This window comes from Ochotona curzoniae, unplaced genomic scaffold (assembly GCF_017591425.1).
Source record: "Ochotona curzoniae isolate NIBS_2020 unplaced genomic scaffold, NIBS_Ocur_1.0 contig_3190, whole genome shotgun sequence".
Classification (NCBI taxonomy): Eukaryota; Metazoa; Chordata; class Mammalia; order Lagomorpha; family Ochotonidae; genus Ochotona; species Ochotona curzoniae.
The window spans coordinates 21,647,007-21,669,854 of record NW_024465751.1 but is presented as its reverse complement, the minus strand read 5'-3'; the positions used below and the strand labels follow the sequence as shown (position 1 = coordinate 21,669,854).

The 22,848-nt window shown below is 36.2% G+C and overlaps 1 protein-coding gene across 5 annotated transcripts in view; it reads right to left on the bottom strand.

Moving 5' to 3' along the window:
* Positions 1-621: 621 nt before the first annotated feature.
* Positions 622-22,848, bottom strand: part of ANGPT1 (angiopoietin 1) — a 228,262-nt gene continuing 206,035 nt past the window's right edge. For all 5 annotated transcript variants that reach the window (XM_040979411.1, XM_040979415.1, XM_040979413.1 and 2 more), the window contains 2 exons: positions 14,229-14,359; positions 622-3,077 (listed from right to left, as the gene is read on the bottom strand). In XM_040979411.1, coding sequence (XP_040835345.1) covers positions 2,917-3,077; positions 14,229-14,359 — 292 coding nt within the window. In that variant the 3' untranslated portion in view covers positions 622-2,916. The remainder of the gene's footprint in view (positions 3,078-14,228; positions 14,360-22,848) is intronic.

Sequence of the window (22,848 nt, the reverse complement as noted above, 5' to 3'; positions counted from 1 at the left end):
TTGGGAAAGATGAGCAGGGGGGCTGGATCACAAATCTGAAGAGCTAGGACTCTAATAACCAAGACCTATATAGGATGCAGGCATCACAAGTGGTGGTTCTTCCTGATACTCCACATTGCAGGTGCCAAGCTATTGCAGGGTTGAATATTGGAGCAGACTTATAAACAAAGGTAAGGAAATTCCCTAGACAATGAATCTGTAAGACTGTGGATGGTCTAACAGGCATGCAGAACAAAGAGCACCCCTTTTACCACTTTATCGTCAGATGTTCAATACACATCTTTGTTCAATGTTGAGAGGTGCCAGGATGTATAGTCAGTGGTCATGGCATTTAATAATTGGTACAACACAGCAATCATGCATCAGGACTCAGGCCTTGGAGTGGTTGCTTGGCTCTACCTTTCTAATGGAGTAAAGCTTTCTTATTCCCTCCCAGACTGAGCATTTTTCAGAGTGACACTTTTTCAACTAAATGTGGTTTTTTCCCCCTACTGATTACATGTTTTCATGGCTCTTGCAGTTAAGCCATCAGCAAGATATTTAAAATGAGATGAGCTTGCACAAATTTGTTTCTAATTTTATTAAAATTAAATAATGTGATGTTATTAAGAAATGTGCATAGAAACCACATTCATTTTATTGCAATAAAATTTTAACGACAAAATTCTAATACCTAATTAACTTAGCCCTTTAATTAAATGCAAAGGATATACATGTTATATTGCCACAAACATGTGGGCATTACACAATGCACATACTGGAATCCTAAAAAACATTTCATGTCATTTTATTATAAATAATTGAAACAATATTTCATTTTCAAACCCAGATAAAAGAGTAAATGCCATGGTTTTCTCATTATTTCATTTGGTTTTATAATATGGGTTAAGAAATAATATTCCTTGTCCAAAAATTGCTTTTTAAAAAAGATTATGGAACACAAACAACAAAGCACTCATTTTCTTTTGCTTGAAACAATCAAGAAGGTTTTTAGAGGGAGAGGGTTAACATGGAATCTGCGTAGTACCTAGCAGTTACCACAGTAAGGCAAAAAGGATTGAATACAAACACATAAATATAAAAACAGCTTGACAGTAAACTTTAAAAGACATTTCTTCAAAAAATGTGAATAGCTTTATTCTCCCAAATGGAGGAAAGCCGCTAAGGCATAACAGCTACAGTTACTAAGCCTAAAATGTTGATTTTGTCACCTTGAAGAAAACTTTCCTTTTCTAAGCAAGGACATTCAATATCAATTTTAATTTTCTCATTTAACAGTAACTCATATTTTGATTAAAAACTGTTTACCATTGTAATGTTAACTGCTTAGAGGGAGAAAACAGTTCTTAATATTGCAGAAATATCAAATTGCCACAAAAATGTGCCCCAGAATTTACTTAAAATAGATTATCCCATAGGAATACATTCATAAAGGAATTTACAGCAGTTAGCAGTAAAATTTGCTTAGATGACTATAGTTTTTTTTTGTATGTTTTTCTTAGCTGTAAGAATGAACATTTTGCCAATTTTTCTCCAATATTAATTTTTAAACTCTTAGAAATTACTTAAGAGAGCCTGAACGAGAAAAATATGAGAAGTAACATATTTCACCAATAATACGGATTTGCTGAACACCCATGTTCATATGTATCAAATAAGGACCACTTTGCATACACCAGATTAAATAGCTAACCGGTGTCTCAAGAATATAAACATTGCTATGTACAATTTTATTTTTATATATTTCAAATGTATTTTTTATAGAAACTGGAACATGGTGAATCTGGTAAACATGTTTCAGTCAACTGGCAAAAATTAAATAGCATGAAAAATGAAAGACTGAAATGGACTGAAAACATTTTTAAAATTATGAAGTTACACATATGTATACACATGCAGGAAGATACTGTAAAATGAACTGCTCCAGTTTACTTGAATTTACTTCAACTTAATACATTCCAAAAACTGCTTTCTTACGTAATATCAAAGGAAATAGTAAATGCATGTATATTGTCCTAAGAGTTTTAAGAGTGTTGTAGTATTTTTCACATTCTTTAAAAGTCACACAGGCTATAAATACATTTAAAGATCATTCCATTTTAAACATATATGAAAACTGTAGCCTGGGGAAGTAAATAGTTCATCTATTCTGTTCATATTTGATTATGACTTTTTTTCTGAAAACTGTGTCCAAAAAAAATCCCAGTCTGGAGTGTGTTTCTGTAAGACATCATTATTTTCTCCATACAATTCATTATGGCTTTTAAACAGGGAGTTTGCACTTGGAAATGGGTTAATTTAAATCAACAATTAAGTGTAACATTGGAATTGGGCTTTTGAAATCTGTCGCCATTTAACAAACTCAGAAGACAATGCAAGGGTTTTTTTTTTTCTTTTTTATCAAAATTGTGCAACAGTATGAACTTGTTAGTAAGTTTGCATAGCTATAACACTATTTCACTTGTATAATACATCTTTACCAAAGAATTACGTCATGCCTGTTCCTATTCTTCAGGTATATTCTTTCTTTTCATTCACTTCTTTCTCTCTCTCTTTTCTTTTCTTTTTTGTTTTATATGAAATAAACCATATTTGCCATCTGGTTACCATTGTTCCATGTTAGGATCCATAGTAGTTTGAAGCACAGTGAGCTGAACAGTCTCTTCCCTTTTCAGGCATGACAGCGGATGGCATCCTCGGGAGTCAAACCACACGCACATGGTGACCCCCCACACAGACTTCAGTGAACTCAAAAGGCTCCAAATCCACAGTCAAGAACCATGCTGACGTCACATAACTGCCATTTGCCATAAAGGAGACAAGATCATTTGCTTTAGGAGTTTCCAAAACAGCGTCTCATCTGGTAGTGCTCCAGAGTGCTTTGTTGCTCTCCTAATGGATTCCACCATTGTACCTTCAAAAGTCCAAAGGTCGAATCATCATGGTTGTGGAACGTAAAGAGTAACTGGGCCCTTTGAAGTAGTGCCACTTTATCCCATTCAATTTTCCATGGTTTTGTCCAGCAGTGTAGAACATTCCGTTAAGGTTGGAGGGGCCACACGCATCAAACCACCAGCCTGAAAATTGTGTAAGTAATGACAGAAGAAAAATAAATGATGATAAGTAAGTCAAACATTTGGAAATCAGTGCCCATTCACCAGTGGGAACTTGTTCATAATGCAGTTATTCACAAATAGTAGGTACTCAATAAACATCTTCACAATAGTGCAACTCTTTCAGGTTCGCTGTATGTGGACAGTCTAAGGGAAGGATGCTCCCATGAGCACCAGCCTTTGTTGTAATGTGCTTGGAACTCATTTCCATAGTAGTGCTGAGAGACCTCTTGATTTAAATCAGAGCCGGATTTAAAATAGGGCAAGTGCAATGCAGATATCATTAAGAGACATTCCACTAGAAGCCAGTTGTTGGTAGAGAAATCCCTAAGTAACACAGAGCCTGGGAGACAACCTTCCACAAAGGAACCAAGTTTGGGGTTCCTGTGTTTGGTCTGGCACACAGCTCAGCTGTGTGGGCATTTGGAGAGTAAACTAACAGACAGAAAAATTTTTCCTCTTACTTTTTCACTCTCTCTGCCTTTCAAAGAAATAATACATAAATCAAAGCCATATTCTAGATAGCAATATTTTGTCTATGGTTCTTCAGTTTCTTTCTAAGCATAATAAAATAAAAACAACTTCATGAACAATATGGAAATCCTGTGCTTGTATAGCATTCTGCAATGATAATTGAATAACTCGGCTTTATTTTTTTAATGAATTAACTTCTTAGATTTCTAGATACAGTGCTTTTCTCCCTCTTCTGAAGTAAAACCTCTAAAATCTTTAGGGAGAGATTTATGCCAAAGACATTCTGGCATATTTCTATTTGGATACAGCTGACCTCGCTTTGATTACAAAGTTATACTTAAGGGACTAATAGCTAGAGAAAGAGAAAGCTGTATAGCTGATGTTTAACTGAAACATGAGCATCATCTTGCAGAAACTTTCAAAAACGTTAAATGTAGAAAATTTAGTTCTCATTTTTCAATTTTGGAAGCTTAATTCGCTTGGGTTGTGTTTATAAAGTCACACTAGAGGCATCACAAGCCGCATTAATCAGCAACTCATACTGGGTTGCAGTAAAAAATTCCTTGATGAATTTTAAGGCCATGTATTCAGTGCTGTTTTAACCACTGTATGAAAACAACACAAATGTTAATGCAGTCCAAATACAGAATACAAAAACTTCTTGTTTAGCAAAGAATTGGGAATTGTAAAATTCTACCTTCTTATTTCTCAATTATTCAATTTAGATTTTTTAAAAAAAAAATTCAGTATACCTAGCAAATAGATGCTGTGTAGTTTACAAGAGGCATATTAGGGAAATTGTCTAGAAGAGTCCTTTAAAGTACTAAAACTAAATTTTAAAAGAAAATTCAACTGGATGTTCTTCTATGACTACCAGTTGACATTTTAAAATGTTTTAAATATCCCTGATACTTCTGAAATAAATACAACAACTCTATTGTTGAAGATAACCATGTGTCAGATGATCTTTTAAGCTGTGTTAGGGTATTCATGGTAGAAATGTGTTTTTGCTTAGTTGATTTCTAGAAAGGCAAAAGTTTTGGAAGAATGAGGAAAGGCAGACAACAAAAAGCCTGGTAATAAAGGGTGCAGGTTGAAGAAATTCCCCCTGGGAGATCTTGGATGAGTTTCCGAAGAAGAAGATAGGAATGAGTAGGAACCTGTGAGAGTGTCCAATATATTGATCTCATGAATCTTTTTCTGATGAGTAAAGTGGAGCAATGGTTTTGCTAAGGAGAATGGCATTCTGGAGACAATCAGGGCAAGGTTGGTTGGGTCACAGCGAACATGAGGGAGAGTTAACATCTCAAGCTGCAGGAATGTGAAGACTGAATTAACTAATCTGTTCATTATCCAAGCAGTAAAGGAAAGCCATGGTTTGTACGAGCCTACCCTCTCATACTTAGCTCTACATGTAACAATTTTCTTAAAATTAGTGAATAGAGGCTTATTGACTAGTTGATTAGTTCTCCTTACAAGGACTCTATTGTTTGAGGTTCTTTAATTTCTTATATAGCTATATTTAATAGACACACCCCACAATGTGACCTTTGAGATTATAGTACTCATTTTTCCTTTATTCGTACATTCTAATATTGTAATATGTTGCTGCAGAATCCTCAGTGAGACAGAAGTTAGTGAAACTAGCTTAAACACACAAAAGAAAATAAACAACTATATATGGTGACCTCCTCCCTAAAAAAAAAAAAAAAACTCACAAGGAAAAAAATCAGGTATCTATGAAGATGTTTGTACAGTCATGGAAGTTGATATTACATGATAACTGAAGAGAGAGAGAGAGTCACCCCACGAAGATGGGAAATACTACTAAGTAGAGCATAGGTAAAACCTAACAGGAATAAAAGGAGATCGGTGAGTTTAGGAACAACCAAAATACCAGAGTAGCTGATGGACAAAGAGAACAAGGGAACACCTGTAGGAAACGAATGCGGGCCAAGGGCAGTATTGGTAGAAAAACAATGTTTGTAGAAATATTTAAAATTTATCCACACTATTTGTCCATCACCAAGTGAATAAGTAAAATGTTCTTTGAGAGTGGAAACCAACATTTAGCCAGAGGAACCAGATCTGCCAGGTTAAATGTTTAGTCAAACCTCAAGCAGAACTCTCAATTCATACAGTCTGCCAAAGCTACCCTGACTGTATGTGACAGCACGATGAGGGGAGAAAACTGAGCCTCGATCAAGTCAACACATGTGCACCACGAGACAGGAATGGAGTCAGGAATGAGGGCAGGAAAATCCTGGACTTCAAAGTGTGCACAGTTTTGTGTAAAGGAGAGAGAATGCTATGAAGCAATGGGGACTACACAAAGAAGTGAAGAAAATCCTATGGCATCAGAGAGAGAATATTCCATGGGCCCTGAGAACCACCAAGTCCACCCTGTTATCCACTGAGCTGAAACCGCAGGAAAGAAGTGGAGTCTCTCAGCAGGAAGAGTCTCAACGTACAGCAGGTGCCTGGGATTTCAGCAGAATCCACCAGCCACGTGGCTGGCGGGAGTGGCAGGAGTGAGCGGTTGGAGAATACAGGGCCAGATGAACAGAGAACACAGAGGGTCTGGTTGTACTTTAAGGCATCTTGTGGGCAATGAACTACCAAGAGAGCAGAACAAAGAAGACCTAGGCTTTTATATTGACTTCAGGAAGCAGGCAAGATACCCCAGGCAATCATAGCAATAATGTTTTTGTTTTATTTATCAAATAGTTAGTTGAACCTGCTGAATAGTTAGACTATGAGAAAGTGAAGATGCTTATATATATAAACGCTCATTTTATTGCCGACAGTCACACACTGTTGCAAATACCACAACAGGTATCAATGTAAGGAGAGTTTAAAGGTCACATTCGTAATATGTAGCTTACAATGTCTGACTAATTTTTACTGCATCGTTTAAGTATTAAATAAGATGATGCACTGAGCAATAGCTGCTGGCAGATCCTCAGGAACTGTTTGGAGTTAGTTATCTAGGAAATGATGATGTAAACTTAGGGTAAAGAGAAAAGAATCTAGATCTTGTTGGGGAACCATGAAGCTTTAGAATGAAGACAAGGAGATTAGTGCCGATGTATTTTCTTATCCTCTCAGTGGGGTTTGTTATAGAACTATGAAAATAACTTAGGTTCAAGTAAGTACAATAGTACAATGTTTACATTATGAAAACGCATTTAAATATCCTATTTGAATTGTGCTTCAATACTCTATTCACTTTCTTGAGGCATCAAGTAACTTGAAATGTTCAATTACTTTTTTATGCTAAAGACAGTGGATCGTGCACACCGTGATTTGTCAGATAATAACAAAGATGATGAAAAAAGATGGCAGAAACTAAAGCAAAAGTTAATCATCTCTATGACAGTTTCATTTCCATCTTCAAGGCAGCAGAAATAATACAATTGGTTTTCTCTTGCACATGTTTTAAAAAGAACTATACGATGAACAAAAAAATTCATGTTTTTAAATATTTTAAATAACCTGTCCCTATATTACCTTTCTTTGAAAAAAGAAAAAAACTTGTCACAGTCATATCTGTTAGCACAAATTCTGGAATGCTTTGATTTAAAGCTTTTTGATGTTACGTAGGTGTTGTTCAGAACACTCCTGGACACCCACATGTATTGCTTGATACTTGTAAATAATCATATGTGTTCAGTAGTACTGTAGACCTAGAGAAACGTACTTGAGATTAAAACATTTTGTGTGAATCTGTCATGGACTACGCCTGCATATGCAGCTCCTTTTGGACAATATTATCAAATAGCTGAATTATACATACTTTGCAATCCTGGGGAAATATTAACTTTGTACTTTGTTCTGTATTTGCCTGGGAGTGATAAATAAGAAATATGCAAAAGAAGCTAACCTAGAAAAAGCACTTTAAGCTTAAAAGAACTCAGCAAAGCAAGCAAAGGAGGAAGAAAGCAGCTTCCTTCCGTTGTTGGGACAACTGATAAAATGTCTCAAATGTTTTGAGGTTGGCAACTGCTGAGATATACTTTGCCAAGCATTTTTCTTTATAACCTGTAACCTCATGTATATTTTACTAAGATATCTGAGATGCATGTTTCTAATTCATTTACACTTAACTCATTAAAATTTGGTTTCATAATAACTATCCCAGACTTCCAAGCCTTTTGAAATATATGAGTCTTTTTTATCTTTGAAGCAGAAAATTCACATTTTATCATTAGTAAATGAAACTTTGCCCAGAACATAAGAATCTGACTCTAAACTTCAGAAAGGAAGTTCAAATTCATCTAAAAGTCAGGAAATCTAACTCCTAAATTCTTTGAATCCTAAATCAAGAATTTCTCAACTTGTCTTTCTTAAGGTAAATAACACAGCAAAAATCAAGATATGTAGAAGTGTTGTTTCAGAAACAAAGGTTTTGCTCTCACTGACAATGTAGCTGAATTAAATTATTAGTGTTGTGGCTATCAGAGGGATTGTAATGAAGAAATTGCTTGATGAGTTTATGTGTGCAAAGCTGGGTCTACCTATAGATAGCCTCGAGGAACAAATGCATAGGTCTTGTGTGCAAGGCAAAGAACCTTCCAGAGGCCTGAATTTTTTCAGTCATTTTGTACTATATCCCCGATAGACCAAGCATTTGCTTCTTTCTTCACCCCCTCTATCTCCTCTTTTCTTCTTGCTTTAAAGATAAAAGGGCTTGGCCAATAACATAGATTTTGTCTTGGACATGTAAGATATCTGTCTCCTCCCCCCCTCTGGACATCATCTCCCTTTTAACCATGTTCAAGTGTGAAAGTAAGCTATGGATAGTAAATAGAGTTCTATCATTCTCTTTAGATGTCATTTCTTTTACTGTAGACAGTAGGCATAGCAGATAAGTCTTTGGCCTCTGGAACTTGAAGACTGGTATTAAATTGTACTTCTGATACTGTGCGACTTTTGGCAAGTGAACTGTCCTGTGTTTCAGTTCTGGCCAAATGAATGACTGGTGTCCCCTTTTCAGAGTGGTTTTTGAAGCTTCATGTATTTATATCAATTCTTGATTTTTAGAACAATGAAAATATTTTGTTAGGTATTAAGAGCTCAATAAATGTTTGCTATTTTATTAGATACAACTAAAATAGTTGTTTATTTCTTCTTCCATGCTAATTATTAACTTTGTAACATTGCATTATACATATATTAGTTCTAATGCCTCTTTTTCTAAACTTGAAAAATGTTTTTCCCATATTATTTGTTTTTTTTCTCATAAACAACATATTGTTTGAAAAAAAAAGCATCCTAAGCCTTGTACTCGAGAACTCAATTTCTTTAAAAATCAGAAAACTAGCACTCATATATTTGCAAGTGTATCTGAGTTTTAAGTTTTTTGCTGTTTAGTTGTTCTAACAAGTAGGCCCCAGTTTTTGATGTTTATTCTTTTGTTTCATGTTTGTACATACAAATACATATATGTATTTAAAGATGTTAAAAATAAATTCATGGGGCTGGTGTAGGGGTACCCGTGCTGCAACATCTATATCGCATATAGAAACTGGCTCAAGTGAATGCTCACTTCTCATCCAGCTCCCTGACAGTATGTGTGAAAAAGCTAGCAAACAAGAAGATGCCCCAAGTGTCAAGGGAGACATTGATGAACTTTCTGGGTCTTGTTGGTTTTGGGCTCAGTCCTAGTCTTTAGGGCTTTTAGGGAGTAAACCAGCAGATGGGAGATATCTTGCTTTTGCTTCCTCTATTTCATTCCAGATCTTCCTTACAGACAAACAAATACTTTATTAAAATCTAAATTTCTGTAACAGTGACAGTCATATTCACATCGAGTCATTTTAATGTGTTCTTACCAAGATGATCTGTGATATTATGATGGCCTGTCAGAGTTACTGATAACATATTAATTCACCTAACCAATATTTACCGAGCCACTAACCATGTGTATTACATTATACCAAGCATTAGAGATGCAGTGATGAACACTATAATGTCCTTGCATTCAAGAAATACACTTCACGTGGGAGAGGGCTACATCAGATTACTAAATATAGAAATTGGGCTGAGATAGAAGCAACGCAATGTCAAGTACTTTGGTTAACCTTCGGTTATCCACAAAGAAGTTTTCTCAACATGTTTACTTTCAAAACTCATGAGGTGACAGTTACGCAGCAGCATTTAGTATTTTCTTCCTGAGCTAAAAATATTAAGACAATATTAAAATGATAATGGATTGCAAATATCTTGTCACTAAAATTTTGTTTGCCATCTGAAGAAACTAAATTTCCTGCCCTCCTTCCTTCCCTCCTTTCCTTCCTTCCTTCCCTTTCTTCCTGTCTTCCTTTTTCCTTTTCCCTGTCTTTGTCGCTCACCTTTTTCTTCAAGATTACATAGCAGGCAAAGCAACCAATTGTTAATTCTCTGTTGATAGCATCTGGTAAGTTGTAGGGTAAACTAAAAAATTTATGTATATAGCTTTAACCCTTATATAGGACTGGACCGAGAAATATCCTTTGTTAGCTTTAGAAGGTCCTGTCCATCTGCTGACACAGTTTATGCGTGGGAAAATACTGCAGAATTTCTATTGCAACAGATTTCTTTCTGTAGAAGGTTAGTTCACAGGTTTTTCTGTTGTAAGATTTATATATTTATTTATTATTTTATTGGAAAGTCAAATTTACACAGAGAAAGAGAAACAGAGAAAAATCTTCCATCCACTGATTCACTTCCCTAAGTGGTCACAACATCTGCAGCTAAGCTTACCTGAAACCAGGAGATTCCTCAAGGTCTCCCGCATTGGTGCAGGGTCCCAAGACTTTGGGTCATCCCCTACTGCTTGCCCAGGCCACAGTCAGGGAGTTGGATGAGAAATGGAGCAGCCAGGATATGAACTGGATACGTATGGGATCCCAGCATGGGCAAGACAAGGACTTTAGCTACTAAGCTATAGTGCTGGGCCCAGGTCACAGTTTTGCATAACTTTTGCAAAATCTCCTTGAATAAAAAGTAAAGTAAATCAAGGAATGCAAAACAATGCCATGTTTATTGGTGTTTGTTGTTAGCCACCTTTGTGATTGCAGATTACAACAGTCTTAGGTCAAACTACTTTGAATAAGTCTTGAGCACTCAAATAGTAGAAATTTAATATTTGCAACATAATAATCATGGAATAAATCACTTTAAAAGTGTTTATCTCTAAAGAATCCTAACCTATTATCAAAAATCATGTTTTAATTGAACATAAGTTCACTTTGAGTGTGACCACCATTTTTCAATTTCCTTATTATGGAACCTTAGGAGTTTTACATATCTGTCATGCACTCTAGGTATCTGAATTTTTATTTCTTAGGGTAAATAGAACATGGAACTGTTAAGTTTTTACTGAAACTAATCTCTTTCTTTGGATTCAGGAGGACACAATGGGAACTCTGCAGAGGTATCAAGAAATATTTCCTCCAGTCACCTCTCAAATATCTTCTTCCTCTACAGGCACATATGCATACCTGTCATCACAGCTTTGCAAAGGAAAAAAAAACTAAGAAAGCAACTTACAAACTAGGGCCATTGGCAATCACATAGCACAGATATTTCTGGCTTACAAATCTTTGGTGACAAGCTATCTCTCCTCAATGGTTAATTAAAAGGTCACTTACACAAAAATATGTGTGGTAATATTGACACTGAAGTATATGTTCTAGGCCAACTGGAGATGTGTTATGAAACATAAAACTCAGTATCTAATTTGGATGGGAGAATTTCTGAATTTCTTGGAAGGTAGAAATTAATGTGCTTTTAGAAAGTGGTATCTAGTATTATCATAACAACTAGTACTATCAGCACAAATATGCAGTGCTTTCTCTGGGAGTTACTTTTTACTCAATAATGATGAGCAATCAGAATGATCACCAATGCATTGAAAAATAATACGCCTGATTCCTTTAACTACCAGTCACATTGAAAACATGCAGCAAGAGTGCTCCAAAATTGGAACAAAATTTGAGAGGCTATTTTTATTAGACCCACAATTATAGGAAAGTGTAGTTAAACTCTTTCAAATGAATAGCTTAGTAGTCTTTATAACAATGCCCATAACTATAAATCTACCAGAAGTCATTGCAGGCTTTTACTCTTGTTCTTGACTGACTGTTGCACCTGAGCTACTTTCCCATCTTCTCAGTAATTCTGGCACATATTTTGTGTTGCACACAGATTCATTATCCATTGTTTACTTTCTTTGTTGTCCTCTCCATAGAAGCTTATTCTATTTCACCCATCTCACTTAACAAAAGACTACTTTAATAAATTAAAAAAAAACAATGAATTAATGGAATAAAGTTTAAAAACTGATATGTTAGGGAATAAGGGAGAAAAATCAAAACGTCCTACCTTGTTCTAGTTGAAATACTTTCTGCTTTTAATTAAGGCTATCTCCTGAGGTTCATTCTTGAACACATAAGGAAAACAAGGAAGCTAGACTCTCCCACTCAAATCCCTCTGTGTACTGGGAGCTAATTATCTAGGGCAGTTAGCAGGCAATAGATCTTACTGTACCTTCTTTAATTTCTTTTAGAAAAAAAAAAAGAAAATATATAAACAAGATGAAAGAAAGCTTTGATTGATAGTGATGAAGAACAAGACTTATTATTCCGAAGAGTGCAATCCCAGTGATGAAGAGACATTAAACAGGCAACAAGCTTAGATCCAAATTTTAAAAAAAAAAGGAAAGATGGAAAAATCATTAGACAAAGAAAATGTTTCTAAGCAGAAATTTTTCAGTGAATCAATGGTGGTGTTGGGGAGAGCTAAGACCCAAGCTCCAAGCGGTCCTCCAGTTACTTGGACTGTCACTGGCACTCACCCTTATGTTCTCCAGCTCTTAGCTATCTAAATCCCACAGTTCAACTTTGCAGAGTGAATGGCTTTACAAGACCTGGATTTCTTCAAATGGATATTTGATAGGGGAATGACGCTTATTATAAAAACACATTTACTTAGACTAGCTCAACCCAAGCAATAAGTGGAAATTAGCTCTCCCAAATATATGTGTTTATTGGGGAGAAAGAAGCAGGTCCAAGAATGATTATGGATGAAAGAACATGACAAAGTTCAATTATCTGAATCAGAAATAAAGTCATAAATCTGAGCAAGGAACGTTCTTCAACAACTAAGAGGTACATTCTCTTCCACTTCTTTCCATATTTTCGCTATTATGACAGGAATGTGAACATATTGGAATGCTTTTGTAAAAACACACTTGAAAGATGTTATTGCTTGTCTTTCATGTACTGTATTTATTTGGTATGAAAAATTATCTGAAAAAACAGACATGGAAAAAATGAAGTGTATCTCAATATTAAAATGAACAGGAAACTAGAACATCAACATTCTTTTGTGTTTGTATAAAGTTGCTGACACTTTCATTTATGGACTCAGGGAGGTAGCAAATAAAGAATTTTCTTTCACCAAAAAAGTTTAAGATCTAAGATGTGAATATCATTTTTTTTCCAAAATAGTGTAGCTTTGTAAAAACTGTTAGAGGAAAGAGAGTATCATAAAATTACAGGTAGGAGAATTTTGCAGTTTTGACAAGGTTGAACATGGTATGTTCAAAGCTTAAGGAGAAAGCCCTAAAGCAGACAGAATCACAAGCTGACGTGGATACAAACAGGGCAGGTGTCAAATACAGAACATAAGCATACGTGTCGTAGGTGGGACTCAACGGACTTGTTTTAGCTGAAATGCAGAGGCAGGAGATAGGGCGGGATATGGAAAGACTTTTGCATATCCTTCTCTCCCCCTTCTAGCACGCATTGGTGATTGATGAGAAAAAAAGTGTCAACCTAATCATCACTTTCATTGGCTTTAAGAACCAAAAATGATTTCCGACGTTACAAGGTGTCTCTTCATTCATTCATGCCACTGAGTTTCCGTGTGTCAACATCTGCTGCATTATACCTTAGTGATAAAACAGTGACTATCAACTGGCTATCATTTTCCTTAATTAAAAAACAAAAATTAGAGTTTCTCTCCCTGTTACTTCACAGAGCTGATCTGGAATCAAGCATGATACAATAGCATGTGTGGTACCATATCATAAAATGAATCAGTAATAGCAGGAATATGCTTTACTGCAGGAAGAAAAACATTAGATTTGAACAAAAAGAACAAATCTTTTTGTACTGACAGAAAACCACTTTTGTTGTACAGTGACATGGAAAGAATGTCACAGAAGTTAAAGCCAGGGCTATTTTCTTACTCGATTTAAAATTAAAATGATCAATGGACTCTTCTTCATACTTGCAATGTATTTTGTGATAATCCATTGTAGTATGTGCTGAATTTGCAAATGGTTGCTTATTCTCATTGGATATGCTGATGATTTACATGGTAGAGCATTTGGGATTTCACAAGGCTGAAGAATGCATCCAAACCAAGCTTAGCACAGTCCCCTGTAAATGCTGGAGGGAGCGGCTGATCTCTAAACATGCTAGCAATATCTTCCACAAGAAGAAAGAGGAAATTAATGAGCAGAACAAACTGATCTGTAAGGACTTGCTCTGAAGTTTCCTGACCAGGAGATAATATTCCTTTCTCACAGGTAAGAAACCTCAAGCCTCAAAACAATGAAACACAATTTAGAGAATGGACTATAGGACTTACCTCCTGTAAGCATGAGGGCGCACTTGCACATACAGTTGTCGTTATCAGCATCTTTCGTGCTGAAATCAGCACCATGTAAGATCAGGCTGCTCTGCTTTCCTGCTGTTCCTGTGTGGCCCTTCAAATATAACCTGAAAAAACACAATACAATACAATACAATACAATACAATACAATACAAGCCACTTGAATGAATAACAGAACCTAGAAAGCTGAATTGTTGAATGTTCGCTGTTTTCATCTTTTTTGCTCTTTAAACCCAGCTTTTCCAATAAACCCACTACTGGAACCAAAAGCATACGAAAGTAAAGAACAGAGAGGGTGGAACAAGAGGTGGTGACAGTCAGAAAGAAATATTTAATCACAAAGAGAAGAATTTTCTGCGGTGTGTGAAGTGTTATAGTTTTCACGGTGCATACACACTCATAATTCTCTAACAATGCAAGTACCTCAAGGAAAACACAAGCTATTTTTATTATAGCAGGGATCAGTATCTAATCAAAATGGCTTTTAATTATAGGTACATCATGCAACCACACTATTAACACTATTAAACACTATTAACAGCAATATAGATAATAAATCTTGACCAATGAGAACTTGCTCTATGCTTGACACTGCTATTTGAGATTTGGTACTGTTTCGTTCCATTCTTATGATCAGTATGTGTTCAAGGAGTTACTATCTCCATTTGTATAAGAAGGTGTAGTGAAACTAAGTAAGCAGGAATTTAGCTGTGCTGCCCTCTAAAACTTGAGCTCTTAATCTCTATGCATTTCCTAGAGAGAACATGTGCTATGTGCCATCCACTGCTCTGTGCATTTCATTAAACTGCAAACGAAATCAGACAAAACATCCATGCAGCTGAAAGATTTACATGATAGTGACATTCTTTAAATTCAGAATCCCAATTTTTTAATCTTATGTATGGTATTCTATAAATGACCTGCCTTACTCTTTTGGAATGTTTTTATTTAAAACTAATGTGAACTTAAACCCATAGCCTTTCAGCAATTATGGATTGATCAATACGTTGAACTATTGATTGATAGATAACTAGATAGATCCATGGGTTGAGGACAGATAAATATATGACTTCTATGTACACCTAGGTATATGCTAATATATGTCTTCTTATTAATATGTGGTGTTTGATGATATTTTATAGTTGTTGCATTAGTATTTTATATTTTGCAATTGTTGCATATTTGTGCAAAATATTTTAAAGTATTTAGACATTTCAAGCTACAGCAAAAAGATACAACTAAGCCTTTATCAAGATTTGTTAGCTTTGATTATTTACAGAAAATGGAAATAGCTTTACTAAAAATAACTTTTTCTTAAGCTACAGAATCAAATACAAGCTTATAATATTTTAAAACCTGAAAAGCAGGCCAAACATCACCGGAGATGCAAAATTAGAGATGTTTTTCTAAGTGTCAGTGTATACTTGAGGCTGCATCCAGCCTGCTTGTGGAAGAGTCTCTCTGGGGAAAACTGGAGGACAGACAGGTCACCAATGTGAGTTCTGGGAAATGGTGTCCTGTTGGACTCACCACCCTCCAGGACTGGCCTGGAGTTCAATGTGCTCACTTTCTGGAAGTCTTTAGCCTCTCAGAGACAGAGATGCACACTAAAATCCACTAGAGACATGTTGTCAGGTCTCCATTTATAGTCAAGTTAGATGCATTTTGTGGGCCAAGTCTGATGGTCTACTCAGAATTTCCAGAAAGCCAAATCATAAACAACAAAGTTGCTAGTTTATTGAACACAGAATCAGAGTCAGGGGAATAGGATGAAGCGTTCCAAAATTAAGTAGCTGCAACTCTACTAGTCTAAAAATCTCTTTTCCCCCTGGGGCTGGGAGAGTTGCAGCGCAGTGTGTCCATGATAGCGATGGTTAGTCTAGTTCGGTTGTTTGGCTTTTTTCAAATGCGTGATGGCTTCCCTTCTTTCCTCAGTAACAGTTGCACAAGCGAAGTCAAGTGCAGGTTCCAGAAGCGGGATTGCTAGGTCACATGGCAATGACTTGAAAGTGTTTTGAAGTACATTTTACACTATTTTTCAAAGTTAGCTGCACAGATTCGCATTCCCAAACAGCATATAAAGCTTCCCTGAGATCAGGGTGTCAAGCAGATGTCTGTATTTTCACAACCATTTCAGCTCTGTTTATAATAACTGAAAAATGGAACCAACAGAAGTATGCCTCAAGGATGAATGGTAAAAGAAAATATGCACAGTGAAATGTTATCCAGTCATTCAACTAAGAAAATGCTTCCACTCACAAAAATGTGGATCGAATTGCAGGATATTATGTTAAGCGAAAGAAGTCAAGCACAGAAAGACTAAGGTGCCCATGGATTTTAAGAGGTCAATCTTAAATCTCAGAAACAGAAACCTTGATAGTTATTAGAGGTTATAGCAATGATAAGGAGGGAAAGGAAATGGGAAAGAAAAGATGCCGGTCAAAGTGTTTGAAGTCTCATAACTCAAGAGGAAGATGGTAACCTGTGACATGATGTGGTGACTTCATTGAATAGTAATGTGTTGTGCTTTCAAAAATTACTGTGAAAATAGAATTTTACTATTCTGAGCACAAAGAAATGACAAATTGGTGAGATGCTGGATTTGTTAGTTAGCTTGACTGATATTTCTATAATGTATTCATGGATTACGACATCATATAAATATAAGCATTTGCCAATTCAGAAAAATAGACAAAAAATAAGAATAATGAAAAAAGTAAAAAAGGAAGAATCAATCCACAACTCATTGAGTATACATACTCTTAAAATTACATAATTTTACTGCATTTTCCAGTCCAAATATGAAAAAAGTCTTCATTTTAAGTGTCCGTATATATATATGTAAATATATGCACACATTTAAAAACATACATGTAAGAGATAAATACATTAAAATATGCATAAAACCCTTGCCTACAGCCCCAACTCATCTCTCCTCAGATGCAATGGATGCAGGCAAATTGTGTTCCTTAACATGAGGGTATTTTTTTTTGAGGTTGGCATTGTGGCATAGTGAACAGATGTTGACAGGGATGCCAGCATACCATATTGGTGCCAGCTGGAACGCCAGTTGCTCCAACTTCTCATCCAGGCAGGTTCTAATGGGTATGACGAAGCAACAGAAGATGACCCAATTCCCTGGGCTCCTGAACCAATGTGAGAGGCCCAGAAGAAATGGTAACTCCTGGTTTTGGTCTTGTTCTACCCTGGCTATTATGCTTATTTGGGCAGTAAAACAATAGGCTCTGTTTCTCCCCTTCTGCTTGTAATGCTGTCTTTCAAACAAATAAAGCAAATAAATTATCCTCATAAATAAGTACAAATTGAAAGAGTTTTACAAATCATTTTATGTATAAATATATAGTCTGTTTTTAAGCCACTATATATGGTTCACCAACTTCATTTGGAAGATATTTTATGAACATATTATCAGTTGTAATGGAATTGAAGATTGCTTCCCATATCTCTAAAATGTGCACGCAGATGTTATCTTAGGATTAGAAAGTTTCCAGTGACTTTTCCTAACCACCACTGGCATGTACCTCACCACTACTATATGTTATTTTATTCCATGAACAAAGAGACATTTTTAAGGACTCATTTGATTAATAGTCAGAGGTCAGATTTGTAGCTATGGCAAGTTTTCTCTGATTTAATGCAGAGGTCTTGCAACTGGTCTCGCTGCTTCTTCCCCTTTTTAAAATCCTTGCTCCATATGGTTCATTCAAAACATGCATCTCATCATCTCTCTACTTTGGTTAAAATCCCTCAGATGTCCCCCGAGACACTTAAAGAATAAAATCAATTCCTTATTGTGGTTTACAAGGCCTTTGAAGTCTACTCCTTGTGCACTGTAAACTTTCTCAAATGCTGCCTATCCCCACCATCCCCTTTCTTTTTCTTTCCTTTACACACAGAGTGTTCTCCACCCTACCCAATCATCTGCTCCTCCAAGCAATGACTTGTCTTATTTTCATGCATCTCTTAGAAGACCATTCTCTGTTTTGAACAACTGATAAGCTGCTATTCATCCTTTAAGATTCATTTCAAATATAATCTCAGGGAGCATTAAATTAATATCCTCATGACGGTATCTATTTGCTTCATTTAACTATCTTTTTCTTATCTGATTTACATAATCAATCATGGGTTTTTTCACATATAAATTGCATCTTACCCATCTTTAAATTCCTACAATTCTAAGAGAAGAATTAATAGGATTTGAGATACTGAAGTGCCTTAATTTACACTGAATAAATTAACGAGGAGTGTGACTCATTTTTAACCTTCAAACAAAAGTAAACTAGAATATCAGTAACCAAAGCAATCAAAAAATGCCTGCCTCATGTTTACTGAGGTTTCACCTGTTTTGTGTTTCATTTAATAAGGAATTCAAGAAAATCAATCAAGTACTACTTTCCTATTCAACCAAAATTTAAAATGCATGCTTACATGTGCATATTCCATACATGTGTACACAGGCCCTCACATGCTGAGCTGTATCGTTCTTGCTTCTTTTCATTCCTGGGTTTGCTACTTGTTATCTCAGACATGACAGGATACAGAAATATGCCGATGAATTATGTACACAAAATAAAGTGAGAAAGGCTACATATAATATTTATGAGTTGTTACATTTTATTGAGGGATTTGTATCTCATGCATAACCAAGACATATATGAGAGAAAAATTAAAATGCAATCATCCTTTAGATAAATTATCCAACTGAAATTATTTTTAAAAGAAAAATGACAACAAGCTGTAGAAGCACCTCCTTAGGTCCTTCCCGGAGAAGAAATCACTAAAACTCGAAGCCGAAGCAGAGATCCAAGCTGTGCCGTGTCATCCTACACACATGCTGACTAGGCAGCTCTAAGTGCTGAAGAGATGAAGGTTTGGAAGAACAATGGATTTTTCCACTACAGCGTGAATGAAGAATACAGGTAATGTATGTAGAGTATCATTCACCCTCCCTCATCTGTGTCCTCAGCACGTCACAGAAGCATGGCTTAAATTCCGTTATGAAGGAGATAACTCCTTGGACAGTCATTCCATTGCACTGGGAGACACGTGGGATTTCTCAAAAGTAACTTGTTTTCAACACTACTTTGTGAAATTTACAAATGAGGACAGATGTGCTGTGGTGGCATCCCACAGGATTCTGGGAGAATCTGTTTAGGGAGGAACCACATCTGTCCATCGGCAAGGGCTTCTCTCTCCTTAGCACCTGTTCAGCTAGCACAGGATCACAGCTACTGACCCTAAGCCAATAACAGTAGCAGGGTTTTGGTAACAGGCAAATTAAGGACTGGTCTCATTGATGTCAAGTGATTCTAAATAAGTTTAGGAAATGCATTAGAATTGTAGTTCGAATAGAACAGTAAAACTGGGCTTTCCAATAGTACTTCTGACTAATTTTGAAAGTTGTCTTACAGAACAAGCTATTCATGGGTTTCTCTAAGCAGCTCATTGGTGTTCAAAAGGATCCTCACCTAACTAAAGAAAACTCAATATACTGAAGAATAAAATTAGCTTTGTGTGTAATTGTGGTGAAAGAGAACAAGAAATGTGATTCGTCAGAAAACGCTTAACCCAAAGCAGCGCCATAGGACTCTGAACACTCGGCTCTTATGCTCAGCCAGGATAGATGTGGCTAGCATGCAACACGTTGTGTTAAGCGATTAAAAGCAAAACCTCTCTCTAGAGAAACAAAATAAACAAAAACTACAGAGAATGTAATTACATGTCACTAAACAAGCAGCCAGATGATGTTTATCCTTTGCAATATATATTTTTTAAGATTTATTTTTATTGGAAAGGCAGAAATACAGAGAGGAGAGACAGAGAGGAAGATCTTCCATCTGATGGTTCACTCCCCAAGTGACCGCAATGGCTGGAGCTGAGCCAATCCGAAGTCAAGAGCTCTTCTGGGTCTCCCCATGCAGGTGCAGGGTCCCAAGGCCTTGGGCCATCCTCGACTGCTTTCCCAGGCCACAAGCAGGGAGCTGGATGGGAAGCGGGGCTGCCGGGATTAGAACTGGCAACCATATGGGATCCTGGTGCGTGCAAGGTGAGGACCTTAACCAGGATGCTACTGTGCCGGGCCCGCAATATATTTATTTTTAATAATTGTTTGAGATGACAATCAAAAGGATTCAAAACAGGTAACTTCACAAAACACATACACATTTATGAATAATTTTGAGCCAATGACTATAAAATAGGCCAGTATTTTAATATTATTAATTGTATTTTATGGGAGAAGCAAATGGATGCATATTGAGACCAGTCACTAGCTGCAGATCATCCCTGAGGGAAAATACATTTATCCCTCTTTGCTTTGGTAGATTTCAGTATCTAGACGGATGACAACCTCGTATTTCCTAATGAAAATAAAACAATAATGAGTTCAAGTACAGAAGACCAAGTTTCAACATATCTGCAGGTAGTACTTGCATGTTGCTCTAGCTTTCCCTTCCTTACCTAGGTTCCCAATCTCAGGAATCCAGCTTCTCTAAGCCTTGTCTACCTACTTTCCTTACAGCTTTCCAGCTCCCTGTGCTCAGGGGGTTAAGAACCTCTTTCAGTATCTGAGGCAGTGGGAGTTGTATGTATGACAAATTGAAGTGTAGCCTCCACTCTTCTCAACAGTAGACAGACTCTCCGCGAGTTGAACTCTAAGGGTTTAGGTATTCACAACTGGCTAGATTCTTATTTCAGCTCTGAGCTCTCTCCCTACTTACCATCTGGATCTAGTTTGTCTTTCTCTCAATTACTTGAAGAAAATTCGAAATGACCTCGATGGCTTGCTTTCAGAGCCTAGTAGCAATGACTCAATCTGACAGAGCTTCCCCCACAAGATTATGAGTCTTCTGTGCTGCTCGAAGGCGCTCTTTGATTTAAGCACCTACTCCCACCCCACCGAATGGGCTACGCATCATCACCAGCGAGGGACCCATCTGTTAACACTGAGTTCACAAGTTGCAGCTGGCATCTTTGACCAAAAATAAATGTACTATTTTTCTTGTCAATCATTCCACAGAGCAAACAATGTTAGCTTTCCACAGATTCTTGAAAGAGACCCCCCCACACACACAAAAAAAAAAGAGGTGTGAAGGGAGGTTCCGAAGAAAGGTGTACAGGTGATTAATATTGTAGGGGAAGGGAGAAGTTCAATGATTCTAAAGTGCTCAGAAAGTTTGGTGGAGGAGATTACATATGGAGCTGTAGATTCAAGGGCTGTGACATTCAAACTAGAACTAAATTTTCAGGTTACTTCATGTTAAGAAAGAATAAGAAGGAAAAGTGATTCCATTGGCCATTGGAATGTGTTGGAAGCTTCAAGAGATACAAAGCAGATAAAGCACTTAGAGGTACTGCACATCTAAGATAGTATATGTTCTTTTTCGTAGCCACTAGCATTTGAAGCTGTACGTTTATATTTTTCACAAAACAAATGCATGTAAATATAACAATGAAATCTCGGTTACAGTGAAAAGTACTAAGAGTGGAAATCCTGACATAAAGTGAAAATTGTTCGTTCTTCTGAGCCCAAGAGGGGGTTTGAATTTTTAATTAGAATTTGTGAAAATAGTTTTCTATATCCAAAAAATATTTGCCAGTGTTTTTTCAAGTTAACATCTTGTGGTAACATTTTGGCCTCTTTCACCCACGATTGAACAAGACAATTCTCTACTCATAATTAACCACTACATTATTGAAGTCATCTCTTTCTATCTTCACCAATCTGAAATTAATCATCCTTCAAGGCCAGTGCAACTGTTACACAGGAAACCTTCTCTCTGATTTCATCTCTACACAGATGAGCTGTTTCTCTTACAACACGTCTCATTCTGCATATAGAATAACACTATGTGTACATGCTTTATCTCCATCATTAGCCTGTAAACTAATAAAAAAAATTCATGTCCTAACCATCTTTCTAAACTCCAAATACTATATACATATAAAGAATTTAATAAATATTTATTGAGTCAAAAATTAACTAAGTTCAAATTGTTTAGAATTCAGGCTTATTCAATTCAAGGATAGCTTACAATTATGTTTACCAATTCAAGGCCATGGATTTTTTTTCTTTTTTGAAATTTGTCTGTTAATGACCTGAGATTGTTCTGATCGTATTGGAATACAGGTTCAATGAGTATGGAATTTGTGGCTGCTGAGAGTTTTGAAGAAATAGCTCACAGAATAACCAGTTAAGATAAATAATAATTCAAATGAGAGAAGAAAACATTAACTTTCACGCAGGAAACTATTTCCATACAAGCACCCATTCTGGTAGGTTCCTTTCGAAGCCTGTGTATTTATTTTTTGACTTGGTCAAAAGTTTTGTGCTCACTTTCAGATGGTAGAATGTTTGTTTTATAATACTAAATGTTAGGATTATGATTTCTGTGCAAGAGGCTCTATTAAGTTTGTGTCATTATGTGCAAGACCTTTACACATCTTAGGGTATAGTCTATCACTCAATTTCCTATAAACGAATAGATTTTTTTGCAATAGCATACAAATGAATCTGTGAAAAATGTCAGAAAAATACATGTAGCAAAGTGCCCAAGACTCCATTGTATATCC